Source organism: Mytilus galloprovincialis, chromosome 10 (assembly GCF_965363235.1).
Source record: "Mytilus galloprovincialis chromosome 10, xbMytGall1.hap1.1, whole genome shotgun sequence".
Classification (NCBI taxonomy): Eukaryota; Metazoa; Mollusca; class Bivalvia; order Mytilida; family Mytilidae; genus Mytilus; species Mytilus galloprovincialis.
Window position 1 is genome coordinate 20,383,494 of NC_134847.1, and position 20,421 is coordinate 20,403,914.

The window sequence follows — 20,421 nt, forward strand, 5'->3', positions numbered from 1 at the left end:
TACTTATATATAAAGTAGGTTATAAGATTGGTATTTTAGAGGACATTTTACAACCACTGGATGGATGAAAATACTCCTGGACGTTGAACAAGGTCAAAATTCATAAACCGCATGAGTCAAAAGGATACTTTTTTTATACTATCTCCAACAAATTAAATTCTCATTCAGCGCTATTATAAAAGTTACTACAATTTGTTTCATTATCCGATTTGTTGTGAAATTGTGATCGAATAACATGGTGTTTTTTTTATCTGAAAAAACAAATTTTGTTTTACTTTGACATGTGCGAATTGACCTTTGGTAATGTATTTCATATTTTCGTAACTGGATCTCAAAATTTACAAAATTCGAGAATTTAAATCATTCCATCATGTTCATAAAAATTCAAAATGTTGCTGCTTGTTCGTCAATACATTAAGATATAGAAGGATCATGCAGTTTTTTACCATAAATTCATAAAAGATTACAATCGCTTTATATAACCCGAGAGTCATATGTTATTTCAGGGTGAATCCCCTGAATTATTTTTATTTGTAATTAATATTCAATATTGCAATTTCCAACCGGAAAAATATAACTATCATATGAATTGATTGTTCAGATACCTGTACATTTAATTCAGATTTTTATTAAGTATTTAATTTAAAAGTACATATACTAATCATTTTTACCACTTATTGCATGAATAATTATAGCACATAAGAAATACAATAGACATATCCTGTTTCGTAAATTTTTATTTACACATCATTGGTATCTTACACAAGAATTGTGAAATTACATTCAAAGTCTTGAAACGATCTTGATTATATGGGAAGACATTCTTCATGTCATTACTCAATGTAATTATAGGAAGAAACAATCAGGGCATGAATTAATTACAAAATTTCCTGTTTTAAAATGTGTTCTACTTATACAACACAGTAACTGTTTATATTGTCCTCCATCCTGTCCATCTCAGAAGCAGGTACCTTGTAGTCCCCAAATCTATCATAAAATTCACAGTTTTTATAGTTTGGCTGCATGTACATTATAATATTGTAAGATGATAAAGTTTCTAACTGTGAAATCATTAACGATTAAATTCCCTAGGCTTTTTTTTTTATTTGCAATTACTATTCAATATTTCCAAATACCACCGGAGCAAAAATAACTATAAGATTTTATAAATTATTTAAATGAAACTACATTTTGTATAGTTGTAAACATTTATTTAAATTCTTAATCACAATAAAAACAAACAAATATGTAACAAAAAAGCACAAAATGATATATAGAAAAATCACATGAGTTAAAATGAAAGACAACAATTTAAAGTTGTACTATAGCACAATAACACAATGACAGGATGTTTGAGTACAGAGTCACGTCACATGTATGAAATAAACACAAAAAGGCATACAGACAAATATAAAAAAAAGAAGATGTAGTATGATTGCTTATAAGATAACTCTCCACAAGAGACCAAATGAAAAGAAATTAACAACTATAGGTCACCGTACGACCTTCAACAATGAACAAAGCCCATACCGCATAGGCAACTATAAAAGGCCCAAAAATGACAAATGTAAAACATTTCAAACCAAAAAACAAACGATCTAATTTATGTACAAAAACTGAACAAAAAACAAATTCACATGTATGTAACACATCAACAAACGACAACCACTGAATTACAGGCTATTGACTTGGCACATGCACATACATACAGAATGTGACGGGGTTAAACATGTTAAGGGGATCCCAACCAACCCCTCATGTTGGACAGTTGCGTAACAGTACAACATAAGAACGAGCTATAAAAATTAGTTGAAAAGGCTAAAATTATCAGATGAATACAAATAGAAACACATCTAACAAAAACAGCAAGCAGCGTGGACGTTCACATCAGCAAAAAGGAAAGACAAGAATACAAAAATTATCAAAGAACAATAACACAATGACAGGATGAACAAGTACAGACCCACGTCAAGTGAACATCACCAAAAACAGACCAGACAGTAAAATAATATTCATTAAGAAAAAAAAATTCTATAACACGTTATTAAGATGATAAACAACGTCAGTACCCAGAATCTATACTTCAAGACCAACCTGTATTATTTGGGCATTTGATACAGATTATTTATCAACAAGGTCTTTATACCTTCCGATTTTGAAGAAAAAGCACGAGACTTTCTTTGAAATACTCCTGGTTCATTAACTTTCTGCTCAGATACTGGTGACGCTTTACAAAGTCTGAGTAGAAAATGCAAACTCTTGAATACCAAATAAGTTGGGAAATGTATATCCCATTTGCACATGTTGCAGGTGAAGCTGGTATATAGCTACAGAGATTTGGGAAATTGATTATTTCAAAATTAAAATCTTCTCGTTTGTCATAGATTCTAGTCCTGAGATGCCTGTGTATATCAAATTCGAGGTAAATGCAAATTACACGTTCACAAATCAAATGTACCCGTATTGTATAAATTGTATTGATAAAACATAAACAATTATACACTACTGTACATTTAATGTTTCTTATACTTGTGCAGTTCATAGTTTGTTTATAGTTTAAGATGGTTAAACATGATACAAATATTTATTGCAAATCACCCGGAACCGATTTAAAGGACGACTACGTTTTGCGTATTGTAGATACAATTTTGTTTATTTACACATTTGTGTATTATATTTCAAAATACACGTACTCCTAAATGTATATATAAAATAAACAACTGCACTGGATTGAACTATTTTGTTTATAACTCTACAGAAGTATCCAATGTGACAAAAGCGATTAATCATTTCAACGTGTTAAAATGGATTTATTTAAACAAAATTACATAAACCCTCGAGGATTCTGTCATAAGATAAATGTATATTATGTGTTTCATTACATTTTTCCTTTACTGATTTGTATTCTTCTTGTTCAACAAACTAATTGTTCATTCTGTGCTTCTCCGGAGTGTCTTGTTGGATATGATGCAGGGAAAATGCCAAGGCCACATACTGCAAGTGGACTGTGTGGACGACATTGTAAATATTCATGGATTTGTGACCCTTGTCAAATACTGAACAGTACAGCAGGTAATTATTATGATTTGAAGGATCAATGCATAGAGCTGACAAAATATATATATATAAATCGTTCATTTAAAGAAGAGGAAAATGGAAAAAAAAATTCACCACAATCAACTTAGAAGAAAATATGTGTTTATGTATCTGGTCATTTTTAAGAAGTCTAGAAAATATATCACAACTATTTAAAATTAGACTGGTTATTTGAAAACTTATATATTAGAAAATTTGTACCGACATATGTGCACAATTTTAAGATTATTTGTTAGTCCGTGTATTGACGCCAGTTTTTTAATGTTCGACATTTTCGATCGGACCAGATATCCCGACAGCATTGTACGCAGAACAAAAGATTTAAATATACATAAACAATGTGTCCATAGTACATGATGCCCAACTCGCACTATCATTATATGTTAAGTTGGCCGTGAAAATTGGGGTAAAAACCTAAAAAAACCTTAACCGTATAGGTTCAACCCTGAACAGTTGGGACAAAATTGGACACATTATAGGTTTTTGACACAGAATAACTGTAGTCAAAGAACTTAAAATTGGTTATACGATTTGAAATAAGAAATCTTGAAGAAAAATTCCCCCCAAATAAATTGTTTATCCCCACCCGTCCCCTTTCTTTCCAATTTTCTGTAATCTTACCCCCCTAATTTATTTTTAATAACCCCAACCCCCTTTTTAAAAAAAACATATTTTCCTCAAGATATGGTCATTATCTCAATTCAAATTTCCGATGGAGTTTGCAACCATCAAAACCCATTTAAATACATCATAAAAGTATTAGATTATAAAATGACATACATAATCATGGCTTAAATTAATATATCTTCACAACATTTAAAAGTTTCTTCTACAAATAAATTGACTGCTAATCACCGTAAGACAGTTTAACATTTTTTTTTATATCAAAAAAATTGTAAGGTAGGTAACTCTTAAAGCTAAAAAAACCTAAACAAATCATTCTGAATATATTAAGTATGAATTACCATTGAACAGTTTGATATACACTTTCAATATATACTGAGCCAAATAGTTATCAAAGGTACCAGGATTATAATTTAGTACGCCAGACGCGCGTTTCGTCTACATAAGACTCATCAGTGACGCTCATATCAAAATATTTATAAAGCCAAACAAGTACGAAGTTGAAGAGCATTGAGAATCCAAAATTCCAAAAAGTTGTGCCAAATACAGCTAAGGTTATCTATTCCTGGGATAAGAAAATCCTTAGTTTTTCGAAAAATTCAAAGTTTTGTAACCAGTAAATTTATAAAAATGACCACATAATTGATATTCATGTCAACACCGAAGTGCTGACTACTGGGCTGGTGATACCCTCGGGAACGAAACGTCCACCAGCAGTGGCATCGACCCAGTGGTGTAAATAGTTATCAAAGGTACCAGGATTATAATTTAGTACGCCAGACGCGCGTTTCGTCTACATAAGACTCATCAGTGACGCTCATATCAAAATATGTATAAAGCCAAACAAGTACGAAGTTGAAGAGCATTGAGAATACAAAATTCCAAAAAAGTTTAGCAACAAAAATGTGAAATTTTATTTCATTTCAAAATCATAATAACATATAATTTTAATAATAACAAAATGAAATTATGACATGTCAGAAGCAACATGAATTTTTATCAGTCACATTCATAAGGAAGTTCTTTGAATGTAGCGCGGGAGGGTCAAAATGCGGAAATGAGTATAGTGTTATTCAAAATCAATTTCTCAGCCATGCCCTAAGTGCACCAATGAAGGATTGGCAGGCACACCAGCAGCTACCCTTAGTCAATGTTCTACTCTTGTAGCCGGAAAAAACTTGTCACGAGTTAACGTAAAGCGAAGGTATCGCTCCTCCCTTGACGATAATTTTTTTTGGACCAAGAGATATCGACCTATCCTGTGCAGTTGCAATTTGTCGATATCTGTTTGTTAGTCTCTAAACTGGTACCTTATGTATATCGAATCGAGCCACGATGTCAGCAACACTCATTCCGGCATCAACCATTCCAAGAGCTTTCTGACGCTCATTTTTGGGGAGGCCTGGTTGACGCTCCATGCAATTTTTTCAAAGGTGTTTGTGTTTTTCTTACCAATGGTGTGTTTCTGAACGTTAGTGAAAAAGAAAATTACAGGTACAGAAGGTTAACCATCAATTACACTTGCAAAGTTGAAATGGCGCGAAATCAATCACCAGGAAAAAGAACGACTGTTTTAAATTACAGGTAAAACTAATGATGTTTAATTAAATTTTTTCCAGAAACAACAAAAAAAAAATTCAAAAAAAAAGTGTTGCTAAACTTTTTTGGCTCAATATATAATGCATACTACCATCACAGTTTTTGAGGTTTCTAGAAACAGCTAAAAAGTAATTCATACTATAACTAGCTGACAACTTTACATAACTTAAAAGCAATGTAACGGAGGTTATTTAAATAAAACTTTGTAATTATTATCTTATGAATTTTATCAAGTAAACATTAAATCAAACAAAACAAATATTATAGCCTTGACCTTTAATTGCGAGTATGGTCTTGAGGAAACGAGGATAGTCCGTCGGAAGGGGACGATAAATGACTGACTAGCGTTAAGAGAGAGTCATATCTCTTGCACGTTGAAGGCACCTTTGTAGATTTCGAAGAGGAGCAGGCTAATGCCGCTACAAGGCAGCATCTGCATCCGCAAAGTGGAACGGGATTGACATAAGTTGCAAAACTTGGTTGCCAATCCACTCTAAATAAATATGTATAAACTAACTTCAATATACAGACCTATCGGATGTTTCAGTCTCATATTTGTCATATTGTCATTTTGCACATGATTTGTGACACAATTTTGACAGAAAACAGTTTTATTGATTTAAACTGTTAAATATTTTTTTTAATCATGTTCTCCCATGACATGCAAATGTAATGTCTGTGCATCTTATACATGGATATAACAAGAAATTTAAAAAAATAAATCGTAGAAGACATGCACAGAATAGGCATAGTACATAAAACGGAAATACTTCAATATGTTCACCAACATGATTGTGATTGTTTAAACAATTCATTAAAATGCATTTTCTTTTTAATTGCTTTGTATTTTTATAAGAAAAATAGAAAAAAAAGAGATCGACTAGTTAATTTGAAATTATAGCATAATTTATATGCATTGAGCGAAACGTATGCTTAACCTTTAAACGTTTAATAATAACGTGTAAAACTGCTTATTGTCATTTTCAATTTATTAGAATTAAAAATATATCTAAATATCTAAATATATAAAATAGATAATTGCACTAGAATACAATCGTAAATTTTGTTTTGTTTATTTCAGCTGATGGCATTGATGAGATGCTTTTTGTTGTTAAACCACCTAAACTTATTTGCGGTTGGGTGCGGGAATACAGAATTTCATTAGCAATAGTTAACAGAATGAATTCGGGGTAATGTGTTCATTTTTTTTGTATTTTTTCCTTCTTTATTTGATTTATAAAAAATCTGGGTCTGACAAGAATATCTTAGGAGCTGTTTTATACCAACTTTGTAAGGAATGTTTTTCTTCGTACGTCGTTGATTAATACTATATCCCACCAGTATTTTCATTGTGTCAATTGGTCAATGATTTGCATTATCTATACTAGAAGCTTAAGATGCCCGCGAAATCGCGGTACAATTAGGCAAGTGAAGGGCGGATCCAGCTATTTTAAAAAGGAAGGATTTCAACTGTTTGTCCCCTTTCGAATGCATAAATCGTCAAAAAAGGGAGGTTCCAACCACTAGATCCCATCCTTGATACGCAAATTAAGTGTAAAAACAAACAAGAATCGAAGGGAGTACGTCGAACGTGCGCAAAAGTGACCTATAACGGTATCCAAATTCGGATATTTCTAAAATGATTTGCGTTTTTTATTAAGAAATAGATTGTTTCAAAGACAAGTCTAGGATGAACAATAATTACCAAAGACAAATCTAAGATGTACAATAAATATCAAAGACAAATCTAGGAGGAACAATAATTATCATAGACAAATCTAGGATGAACAATAATTATCAAAGACAAATCTAGGATGTACACTAATTATCAAAGATAAATCTAGGATGAACAATAATTATCAAAGACAAATCTAGGATGAACAATAATTATCAAAGACGAATCTAGGATGAACAATAATTATCATAGACAAGTCTAGGATGAATAATAATTATCAAAGACAAATCTAGGATGAACAATAATTATCAAAGACAAATCTAGGATGTACACTAATTATCAAAGATAAATCTAGGATGAACAATAATTATCAAAGACAAATCTAGGATGAACAATAATTATCAAAGACGAATCTAGGATGAACAATAATTATCATAGACAAGTCTAGGATGAACAATAATTATCAAAGATAAATCTAGGATGAACAATAATTATCAAAAACAAATCTAGGATGTACAATAATTATCATAGACAAATCTAGGATGTACAATAATTATCATAAACAAATCTAGGATGTACAATAATAATCAAAGACAAATCTAGGATGTACAATAATAATCAAAGACAAATCTAGGATAAACAATACTTATCAAAAACAAATCTAGGATGAACAATAATAATCAAAGACAAATCTAGGATGAACAATAATTATCAAAGACAAATCTAAGATGTACAATAATTATCAAAGACAAATCTAGGATGTACAATAATTATCATAGACAAATCTAGGATGAACAATCATTATCATAGACAAATCTAGGATGTACAATAATTATCAAAGACAAATCTAGGATGTACAATAATTATCATAGAGAAATCTAGGATGAACAATAATTATCAAAGACAAATCTAGGATGTACAATAATAATCAAAGACAAATCTAGGATGAACAATAATTATCAAAGACAAATCTAAGATGTACAATAATTATCAAAGACAAATCTAGGATGTACAATAATTATCATAGACAAATCTAGGATGAACAATAATTATCATAGACAAATCTAGGATGTACAATAATTATCAAAGACAAATCTAGGATGTACAATAATTATCATAGAGAAATCTAGGATGAACAATAATTATCAAAGACAAATCTAGGATTTACAATAATAATCAAAGACAAATCTAGGATAAACAATAATTATCATAGACAAATCTAGGATGAACAATAATTATCAAAGACAAATCTAGGATGTACAATAATTATCAAAGATAAATCTACGATGAACAATAATTATCATAGAAAATCTAGGATAAACAATAATTATCAAAGATAAATCTAGGATGAACAATAATTATCAAAAACAAATCTAGGATGTACAATAATTATCATAGACAAATCTAGGATGTACAATAATTAACATAGACAGATCTAGGATGTACAATAATTATCATAGACAAATCTAAGATGAACAATTATTATCAAAGACAAATCTAGGATGAACAATAATTATCAAAGACAAATCTAGGATGTACAATAATTATCAAAGATAAATCTAGGATGAACAATAATTATCATAGAGAATTCTAGGATGAACAATAATTATCAAAGACAAATCTAGGATGTACAATAATTATCATAGACAAATCTAGGATGTACAATAATTATCATAGACAAATCTAGGATGTACAATAATTATCAAAGACAAATCTAGGATGAACAATAATTATCATAGACAAATCTAGGATGAACAATAATTATCATAGACAAATCTAGGATGTACAATAATTATCATAGACAAATCTAGGATGTACAATAATTATCAAAGACAAATCTAGGATGTACAATAATTATCAAAGACAAATCTAGGATGAACAATAATAATCAAAGACAAATCTAGGATAAACAATAATTATCAAAGATAAATCTAGAATGAACAATAATTATCAAAGATAAATCTAGGATGAACAATAATTATCAAAAACAAATCTAGGATGTACAATAATTATCAAAGACAAATCTAAGATGTACAATAATTATCATAGACAAATCTAGGATGTACAATAATTATCAAAGACAAATCTAGGATGAACAATAATTATCATAGACAAATCTAAGATGTACAATAATTATCATAGACAAATCTAGGATGTACAATAATTATCAAAGACAAATCTAGGATGAACAATAATTATCAAAGACAAATCTAGGATGTACAATAATTATCATAGACAAATCTAGGATGTACAATAATTATCAAAGACAAATCTAGGATGAACAATAATTATCATAGACAAATCTAGGATGAACAATAATTATCATAGACAAATCTAGGATGTACAATAATTATCATAGGCAAATCTAGGATGTACAATAATTATCATAGACAAGTCTAGGATGAACAATAATTATCATAGACAAATCTAGGATGTACAATAATTATCAAAGACAAATCTAGGATGTACAATAATTATCATAGAGAAATCTAGGATGAACAATAATTATCAAAGACAAATCTAGGATGTACAATAATAATCAAAGACAAATCTAGGATGAACAATAATTATCATAGACAAATCTAGGATGAACAATAATTATCAAAGACAAATCTAGGATGTACAATAATTATCAAAGATAAATCTACGATGAACAATAATTATCATAGAAAATCTAGGATAAACAATAATTATCAAAGATAAATCTAGGATGAACAATAATTATCAAAAACAAATCTAGGATGTACAATAATTATCATAGACAAATCTAGGATGTACAATAATTAACATAGACAGATCTAGGATGTACAATAATTATCATAGACAAATCTAAGATGAACAATAATTATCAAAGACAAATCTAGGATGAACAATAATTATCAAAGACAAATCTAGGATGTACAATAATTATCAAAGATAAATCTAGGATGAACAATAATTATCATAGAGAATTCTAGGATGAACAATAATTATCAAAGACAAATCTAGGATGTACAATAATTATCATAGACAAATCTAGGATGTACAATAATTATCATAGACAAATCTAGGATGTACAATAATTATCAAAGACAAATCTAGGATGAACAATAATTATCATAGACAAATCTAGGATGAACAATAATTATCATAGACAAATCTAGGATGTACAACAGTTATAATAGACAAATCTAGGATGTACAATAATTATCAAAGACAAATCTAGGATGTACAATAATTATCAAAGACAAATCTAGGATGAACAATAATAATCAAAGACAAATCTAGGATAAACAATAATTATCAAAGATAAATCTAGAATGAACAATAATTATCAAAGATATATCTAGGATGAACAATAATTATCAAAAACAAATCTAGGATGTACAATAATTATCATAGACAAATCTAGGATGTACAATAATTATCATAGACAAATCTAGGATGAACAATAATTATCAGAGACAAATCTAGGATGTACAATAATTATCATAGACAAATCTAGGATGAACAATAATTATCAAAGACAAATCTAGGATGTACAATAATTATCATAGACAAATCTAGGATGTACAATAATTATCATAGACAAATCTAGGATGAACAATAATTATCAAAGACAAATCTAGGATGTACAATAATTATCATAGACAAATCTAGGATGAACAATAATTATCAAAGACAAATCTAGGATGTACAATAATTATCATAGACAAATCTAGGATGTACAATAATTATCAAAGACACCAGGACTATAACTTAGTACTCCAGACGCCCGTTTCGTCTACATAAGACTCAACAGTGACGCTCAGATCAAAATAGTTATAAAGCCAAACAAGAACAAAATTAAAGAGCGTTGAGAACCAAGAATTCCAAAAAGTTGTGCCAAATACGGCTAATTTAATCTATTCCTGGGATAAGCAAATCTTTGTTCTTTTCGAAAAATTCAAAATTTTGTAACATGAAAGTTATTTAAAATGACCATATAATTGATATTCATGTCAACACCAAAGTGCTGACTACCGGGCTGGTGAAACCCTCGGGGATGAAACGTCTACCAGCAGTGACATCGACCAAGTGGTGTAAATACTTATCAAAGGTACTAGGTTGATAGTTTAGTATGCCAGATGCGCGTTTCGTCTACATAAGACTCATCAGTGACGCTCAGATCAGAATAGTTATCAAGCAAAACAAAACACTACATTTATACGTCACATCACAAATATTTCCGACTTTGTATGGTTTCAAAGGAGTTGCAGCTCAATGAAATCGGTCTCTTCCTTTAGTAGTATAGATGCAAAGTTTTATCTAGTTACGTTACATTAGTAATTATTGTATTTGTTTTCTCCTATTACATATTTCATTTCTTATGCCTTGCTGTACTGTCGGGAGTAATCTTACTAATAAGGATGTTCTCGTTGCTGAAGGTCGAATTTTAAACTGAGGTCTGAAACATATCGTCGTTTGTTCTGTGTTTGTTATTTTTTCGTTGGCAATCTAAGCGTATCTCTATATTAGCTTATCTGGCCTAAATCGTCATTGGATAGTTATTTTTCATAATGCCCAAAAGAATATTTGACTTGATCTTAAAGATAATGAATTGTAGATTTCATATATGTAGTGTTATTTCACCTAGGACTTTTCATAGTTCATTTCATAGAATATATATCATATATGATCATATGTAAACGAGGAAATGAGATGTAGTTTTGGAAACCAACTTGCATATGAACAAAATATCGATTAATCACAACGTAAAGACTTTCCAATTAAACTCACTCTATGTTTGATTTATATGTGAAATGGTAATTAATAAACTCATCATATATACCAGGATAAAAACAACTGTACGCCAAACACTGATATCATTTACATAAGACTCACCAGTGACGAACGTATTAACAACGTTAAAAAACCAAGTGAGACACAAAGCATGCATTGAGCAGTAATAATTGAAATTGAAATTAGTAAATTAAGTTAGACATGTTAGAGGTCAGCATGATATTCATTGAGGTCAATAAACCAAATAAAACATGTTCATTGTATTTGTATTAATATATTATACAGTTAAAACATCAATAAAGGGTTTGATAAACTTCATTTATAAGTTAATGATTGACGAGGGTCTAGAAAATTTACATACATGTAACGGTGTAGGACCCAGGTATTCATACAAAAATGTAAAATTTGGCCTGATTCTTCAAATACAACTTCTATTATGCAGAACAGAGGTATTTATTATTATGAAAATGTCACAAATGTCATTGTACTTACAAAGGCGACGAAATGTATCCATTTTTGTGTTTTCAACAGAAGGTGTAGTAGAAAGTGTTCAAGCAGGACAACTTTACAAAATAAACCATCTTGGCTGAAGTCGTCATGCACTTTTATAAGTCTTGAGTTATTGCCCTTGATGAAACTGAAGTATATTGAGATTGCGCTTATATGAAAAGGTTTCGCCATTCTTTGCTCTTTTGCCAAAAACTATAAGAAATATTGTTTTTGTATTTTATCAATTTTATACAAAACTTCCAAATGAAGTGAAAGATATATACAGGCTTCTTTAAACTTTAATTTTGATTTTGCCAAATATCGATCTGATATTGTGATATCGCTGTTATTTTCGCGTCACTGATAGTTAGTTCTGTTCTAACGTCAACAAGTTGTTATACTAGAGCTAATTTTTAAATCCTTTTACAAAGAGGAGTTTATAATAATACAACTGTTTCGGTTCCTAGGGTACGAAAATAAAAGAAGTAGGATTTCACCTAATAACATAATTCGAATGTTTGTAAAACGTAGGTCTGTGAGTATTGCAAACAAAACACTTTCCGTGCCAAACTTAAAAAAAATGACAAAGAATTTTCGTTTTTCAGCTATCGTTTACAAGTTATAAGATTTATGCCAAGATTTTTCCCAAAATGAATATGTCTAGCGTCATAGCATGTATTTGATACAGATGTAAATTATCGGTCTCAAGTAAACCATTAATATGTTTTCTAAAAGTCAGTTCTTAACTATTCCACATAAGGCTGAATACACTTAATTGTTTACCTACAGGGTTGAACAGAAATACAAATCAGTAGAGCAATTTAGTGCAAATCTACAGTGTTTTTATAATTTTGAATTTATATTTTGTTTCAGTGGGGGAACATATCATGCAAAGACTTTTGCAAACAGACTGAGGAAATATGAGTGGAACTTTGAAACTAAATCTTGTGGAAATAATGTTGTTATATTTCTTTCTCGATACGATAGGCAGGTAATAAAAATATTAATCCTTTGTTTTTTTCGGAGTTATCAACTTGAACATAAACGTAAAAAGGAGTTTTTTTTATTATAGTTGATTGGATGATGTATATATCTATCATCTATCACTAGAAACAGAATTGTTACGAACTTCAATGAAACAGCAACCGACTGACGGTAAAGGTAAAAAAAACAAGAATGCAAAACAACAACTGTTTAATGCATGGCCTTCAAAGATGTGCATATTTTACCAAATGGTTTTTCGGTGTAAATTATAAAAGATTATATTAGGCTTAAAACAAAACAATGTCTCTCTTTTATGTATATTGTTAACAAATAGTTTATATCGTGTTTATTTGTGTATTTGTCTTTTTGAAATAGAACAAACGTTTCACTGAGAATGCTGTAGGTTGTGATAAATGCGTACATTTTGTTTTAACAATCAAGAAATTTTCATGTATATTAAAAGCACACTTCAACTCTTCAACTTTGTACTTGTTTGGTTTTATAAATACTTTGATTTGAGCGTCACTGATGAGTCTTTATGTTGACGAAACGCGCGTCTGGCGTACTAAATTATAAACCTGGTACCTTTGATAACTATTAACCCCAAAATATTCTAAAATGAAAAAATTATCTAACAAATAGAAGACAAAGAAAACTGTTTAATTGATTTATAACAAATATAAAAAATAATAAACATTCCTTTATGGAAGTATATATCTGAGAAAACTCCAATGATCAAGAAAAGTTGAAAAAAAAAGATTTTTTCGACAACATTTTGTATTTGTTAAACAGTTTATCAAAAGTTAATACAAAGTTCTTCATTTGAACATTATTCAATCGAAATTTGCCTATTTCATGTATAACTAGGACATATCGTTTATTAAAACAGGCAACGCTATAGTTAAAAGCAAGATCGACAAAAAGACAAGCAACAATAAAAACATATACACTACACAGCAACCTAGGGGTTTGAAAAACAAGCCTTACACGGTTTTGGTTTTTATCATTGCTAAAGGCTACATGCTGGCTTATAATTTCTTACGTTGACTTCATTTGAACATGATTGTGTCATCGGCAATAAAGCATGTCATTAGTTTTATACTTATGAACAACCTAACTTGAAGACCAGCAGATACAGAAGTTCCTCTTCCATATCTATCGTTTGAAATGTAACGCGACTTTCGATTTGATGACTTCTGCCATCAATTTCATAAACTATAATAAACGCTTTCAGAGGGATCTAGCTTTATTATTCAACATTTTACTATCAATGAGAGAAATAAAGGCAACAGTAGTTTATCGCTTTTTTAAAGAAGCAAGGTTTTTGTCATCTTTTCAAAGTCATTACTGTTATCTGTTTTTGTTTTTTCAATAACCTCTAGAGTAACAAATTTTGTCGACCTTCGCCATTTTTAAAGTTAACGACAAACAGTTACGTCACTGACAAATATGAGAAAAGGATATTTGGCTATGTGTACATATTAAAAATGCAGCTAGAGTGAATATATTTAGCATATATCAAAATATAGCAACATTTTTGAATTTTAAAAACTTCTTGTAAATATTGCTTCAATGAACTTGTTTACTAGCAAATATCATATTTGACATGACGATGATTCATGTTGTTCTGTAGATATATACATCAGCTGGTGAAGCTGCTTTTAAGGTTTTGAATGAAGAGTGCATAAATCGCATATACAAAGAAGCAAAGGAAGACTATTTTTTATCTGATGACTTTGAAGGAGGATTGAAATTCATGGTACAGGAATACAAGTATGTATTTATTTCTATTATTGGTTATCACATAAGCAACACGACGGGTGCCACATGTTGAGCAGGATCTGCATACCCACATGGAGCACCTGATATCACCCCTAGTTTTTGGTGGGGCTCGTGTTGTTTATTGTTTGGTTTTCTATGTTGTGTCATGTGTACTATTGTTTGTCTGTTTGTCTTTTTCATTTTTAGCCATGGCGTTGTCAGTTTATTTTCGATATATGAGCTTGACTGTCCCTTTTGTATCTTTCGTCCCTCTTTTTTTTTAATACCTTTGTGACAAGATGCAAGTTAAACAAGGTCTCTCCACTAGACAACTCAAAACTGAAATCATGAACGTACGTGACTTACTGAATTAAACTTACTACCGGGTTTGTATTGCATGAGCAACACGATGTGGAGCAGAATATGTTAACTCTTTCGGAGCACATGGCATCACCCGCAATTTTTCGTGTTGCTTAGTCTGTGTTGTGTTTTGTGTACTATTTTTTGTCCGTTTGTCTTTTTATTTTATAGCCATTGTTTATTTTCGGCTTATAAGTTTAAATGTCCCTCTGGTATCTTTCGTCTCTCTTTTTTTCAGAAAAACAAAGCTCTCAAACTTTAAATAACAAAGTAACATTTATTTACTAAGTATAGTCTCGTTGAATAATTTAAGGATGCACTTAGGTGATCTAAGGTAAAAATAGATAAATCAAGAATTCAAAATTGATAAAAATATAAAGAATATGAGCCAATTTAAAAAAAAAGCTATCCTATATTTATCTTAACAATAATTACAAGATATTTTACAATCAAAGTCTGCTCAATCATACTTTTTGATTTGAAAAGCACTCCTTAGGGATAATATATTGGATGATTTAGTACTTCCTGATTTCGACCATTTAATTCTTGCTGTTTACGGTTAAAATTTGGGTTGACTCCTTTGTTCCCCCACCACTGGATCTTTTATCTGACACTAATTCAATTGGAATGTTTTGTCAGATTTCAGTCAGTCTCACTGACCAAATTAACAAAATAGACAATATGCAATATTAGTTTTGCTCATTGTTGAAGGCTGAAGACTATTGTTGTTAATTTCTGTGTTATTTGGTCACTTGTGGAGAGTTGTCTTATATATATATTTAGTGTCTAAAAATAGCAACAATCAACATTCAATCTATCTAGGTGTGGATCAGTTTGTAAATAAACTGATGCAGTTACTAAATTGAATTATATAAGTGTCTAAGAATGTAACGTTAACACACTAAAAATTTATATATATATATACAACTCGTCTAAACATCAACCGAACTATGTTAGATCTGTAAATTTGCTTTCGCAAATTTTTTGTTCTTCCCTCGTCGAACCCATGCTACTGAGATATCGAGACACCAAATCGTCTGCACTGTACCCGTCCCATTAGACCACAAGACTAATTGGGCCCCACTCCCTATGGATTTTACTAACCCTCTATGGTTCGTTGGGGGTCAGTAGTTAACCGTATAACGAATTTATCGCACGCTGAACTCTTTCTGCTGCATTTCGTTGAAAAATAAACAATGAAACACAACAACATTAATAAATGACGTCACCATTAACGCGTCATGAACCCCCTATGAAATTTACTAACCCCCTACGGTCTCATAAGGGGTCACCACGTGATGGTGCTTAACCAATCACAACGTGATATTTTACCAGCGGTGTGATAAAAACAAATATCTTTACGGATATGGTGTACACATGTTTGCACCTAATGTTTGTGGTATACCATCTTTTTCGCAGGTTTGTTGTTTTGTGTTTGGTCATAAGTGTATTCTTGCTGTTTGCTCACTGTTGAAGGCTGAAGTTGATGAGACTGTCGTACAAAGTGAGAGGTTTAGCGTTTTAAAAGTTCAGTATTTTTGTGATTTTACTTTTTAATAATAAGATCCATTTTGTTACATATTGTGATCCGTTTATTTGTTATCACCAATGGCAGTCATCAGGGTTTAAGAACATCAGTTGTGCGACCTGCAAGCCAAATGCATTTTGTGAAATTATACTTTTCTCGTTTTTTGATCTTTTGGAAAATGTTGTGCAAATAATAAATAATATATTTCAAACCTATGAATGCTTTGGTTAAAAACCGCAATTTTTATACGTATGCATGTCAAAACAATTTCGTTGTAGAAGGGTCTAAATACAGCACAAACAACATATTCCAAAATACCAAAAAAGTGAAAAAGTATATTTAAACAAAACGCATTTGACTAACAGGACATACAACTGATGTTATTAAACCCTGCTGACTGCCATTGGCGATTGCCAAATAAAATTGACCACGAGATGTAAGAAAATAGATCTTAATATAAATTAATACTAAACAGAAAACGATAAAATTGTGGCCAAGATGTTATGCCACAAACACAAGGTGTCAATATTTTGTTTGTACACCATATCTAGATTTCGACAATATATGACTCTTCAGTGATGTTAGGGATCGAAACGGTATTTGGAAGGCCATATAATTTAATCTCAATTTCAGATAGACTCTTGAATTTTAAGAGTCAATATAGGATGAACGGATCATATAAACTGGAGGGAAAATATGATACAAGCCCAAAACGAAAACAAATAAACGAGTCTAAATAGAAAACTACGTTCAAATCTATGATTGCGTTGGATAAAAACCGCAATTTTTATACGTGTGCATGTAAAACAAATTTCGTTGTAGAAGGGTCTTAATACAGCACAAACAACATTTTTCAAAAGACCAAAAAAGTGAAAAGGTATATTTAAACAAAACGCATTTGACTAACAGGTCGAACAACTGATGTTTTTTAAACCCTACTGACTGCCATTGGCGATTGCCAAATAAAATTGACCACGAGATGTAAGAAAATAGATCTTAATATCAATTTAATACTAAACAGAAAACGATAAAATTGTGGCCAAGATGTTATGCCACAAACACAAGGTGTCAATATTTTGTTTGTACACCATATCTAGATTTCGACAATATATGACTCTTCAGTGATGTTAGGGATCGAAACGGTATTTGGAAGGCCATATAATTTAATCTCAATTTCAGATAGACTCTTGAATATTAAGAGTCAATATAAGATGAACGGATCATATAAACCGGAGGGAAAATATGATACAAGCCCAAAACGAAAAAAAATAAACGAGTCTAAATAGAAAACTACGTTCAAACCTATGATCGGGTTGGATAAAAACCGCAATTTTTATACGTGTGCATGTAAAACAAATTTCGTTGTAGAAGGGTCTAAATACAGCACAAACAACATTTTCCAAAAGACAAAAAAAGTGAAAAAGTATATTTAAACAAAACGCATTTGACTCAGAGGTCGAACAACTGATGTTCTTAAACCCTGCTGACTGCCATTGGTGATTGCCAAATAAAATTGATCACCAGATGTAACAAAAGGGATCTTGATATAAATTTAATGCTCAACAGAAAACGATAAAGTTGTGGCCAAGATGTTATGTCACAAACACAAGGTGTCGATATTTGTTTTGTACAACATATATATAAATATGTGTCTTGCATTAATTTGTAGGATCCTTTACTATAGACAATTGAGCTGATCTGTAACAATAACATCTCCATGCCTTATATATAATGTACTGTATTACGACGCTACATTAAAACTGACTAGGAAAGGTAACACCCGGCCACCGAAAGCTTTATTATTATGAAGCCAAGGTGGTCGTGTGGTCAAGCGCACCGGATACAATGTAGGCGATTTGTAGTCACGATATCTCAGTAGCATGGGTTCGAATCCCGGCGAGGGAAGAACAAAAAGTTTGCGAAATCAAATTTACAGAGTCTGCGTATTTAAACATCGCAAACAAACATAATAATAATAATATAATTTTTACAAATTTAGATCGTTCAGTGATGATGACATATTTGTCAACATTGATGTTATTCATGATTTATGGTTATTTTATGTAATGTATCCGTTTTTATTCTGTAGTTAGTCACAACTTCAGTTTAATCATGTATATCTATTTAATAGTAATTTTATAAAATTTACTGTTCGCAAAAGTATGAATTATTCTAAATAATAAGGATGTTCTTAACAAAGACAGAAAGCCGTATTGGTCGCAACGTTTTGGAACTTTTGGTCCTCTGTGCTATTTAACTCTGTACTTTTCCGAACATTTTTCATCTGAGCGTCACTTGTGTGGACGAAACACATGTCTGGCGTATTGGACGAGTCCGAAAGGCCAAATTAACTCTTAATTTATATCGACAGAGCAACATCCTCAGTATTGCACCCGATGATTTGTCTGTCTTAGGAATAATTTGCTCATATCATTTTATAATCCACTTTATTATATGTCTGAAACAAAACAATTATTCATCTTTTGATTTTATTGTCTGATTCAGGTACACTTGGTTAATGAAATATACATGATACAATAACGTATAGTTCTCTAAAAACTAAAATTGTAAATGTGAAAAAATAAAATTAGTAGCCGACAATGTGAATTTTGATTGGAGAATCTCTAAGGCTCATAATACATACCGAATATATTTATGCAAACGCATACAGCTTTAAAAATCATGCTAGTTATCTATAATTTCAATAATCTTTTAATTTATCATTTTGTTGATTGTATGCAATTTGTTTTGTATATTAACTTGTAAATAGTATTTCATATATTGATGCAATTTTCTTTTCAGAAAAGCTTTAGAAGAAGGAAAATGCTCTGATGGTTTAAAAGCATGGGAAATCGTATTGATAGTATTTGGTTCTATCATTGGTTTGGTTTTGTTAATTTTGTTGTTTGTGAAATTTTGTTATTGCATCGATCCAAGCAGTAGCAGCGGACGGGGAGGAAGGGTCGGAGGGGGAGGGGGAGGAGGAGGAGGAGGAGGATTTGGAGGTGGAGGAGGATTTAGTGGTGGAGGTGGCGGATGTGGTGGAGGTGGAGGTGGTGGAGGTGGTGGAGGTGGAGGTGGCGGAGGTGGAGGAGGAGGAGGGGGCGGGGGTTGTTAAGATAAGATGATAAACTAGGGTTAAGAGTAGGATTTTTATTAGTTGTTCAGGCGTCCAAATGCAACCTAGTACAATACAATGAGAAAATGCATTTAGAGTTAAAGATACGAATGTTGACTTATTCATATGCTGTTTTATACTATATGTAAAGAAGTTTATCGACCTTATACTGGATGACATAAAAATAACTATAAAACAGAAACAAACAGAGATTTGACTAAAACATAAAATTTGAAAAAAAAACCTGGAATTCATGACCATAAATGAACGACTCCGATATGAACGGTGCTTATTCTAATCGGAATGATACGCCAGGGTACATTTCGACACATGTTTTGTTGTATGTTCTATTATTAAAACGCATTTGTTACGACTAAAACAAAAATGATTTCCTTTAGATATACTATTTTATAAAACAGGAAAAAT

The 20,421-nt window shown here is 31.0% G+C and overlaps 1 protein-coding gene across 1 annotated transcript; it reads left to right on the forward strand.

Annotated features, from left to right (window-relative positions):
* The first annotated feature begins 2,663 nt into the window (after positions 1–2,663).
* On the forward strand, positions 2,664–19,995 carry LOC143048892 (uncharacterized). Its single transcript, XM_076222760.1, has 5 exons — positions 2,664–3,072; positions 6,401–6,509; positions 13,118–13,235; positions 14,862–15,001; positions 19,680–19,995. The coding sequence occupies exons 1-5, from the start codon at positions 2,805–2,807 to the stop codon at positions 19,993–19,995; spliced, it is 951 nt and encodes a 316-aa protein (XP_076078875.1). The 5' UTR covers positions 2,664–2,804.
* The last annotated feature ends 426 nt before the right edge of the window (positions 19,996–20,421 follow it).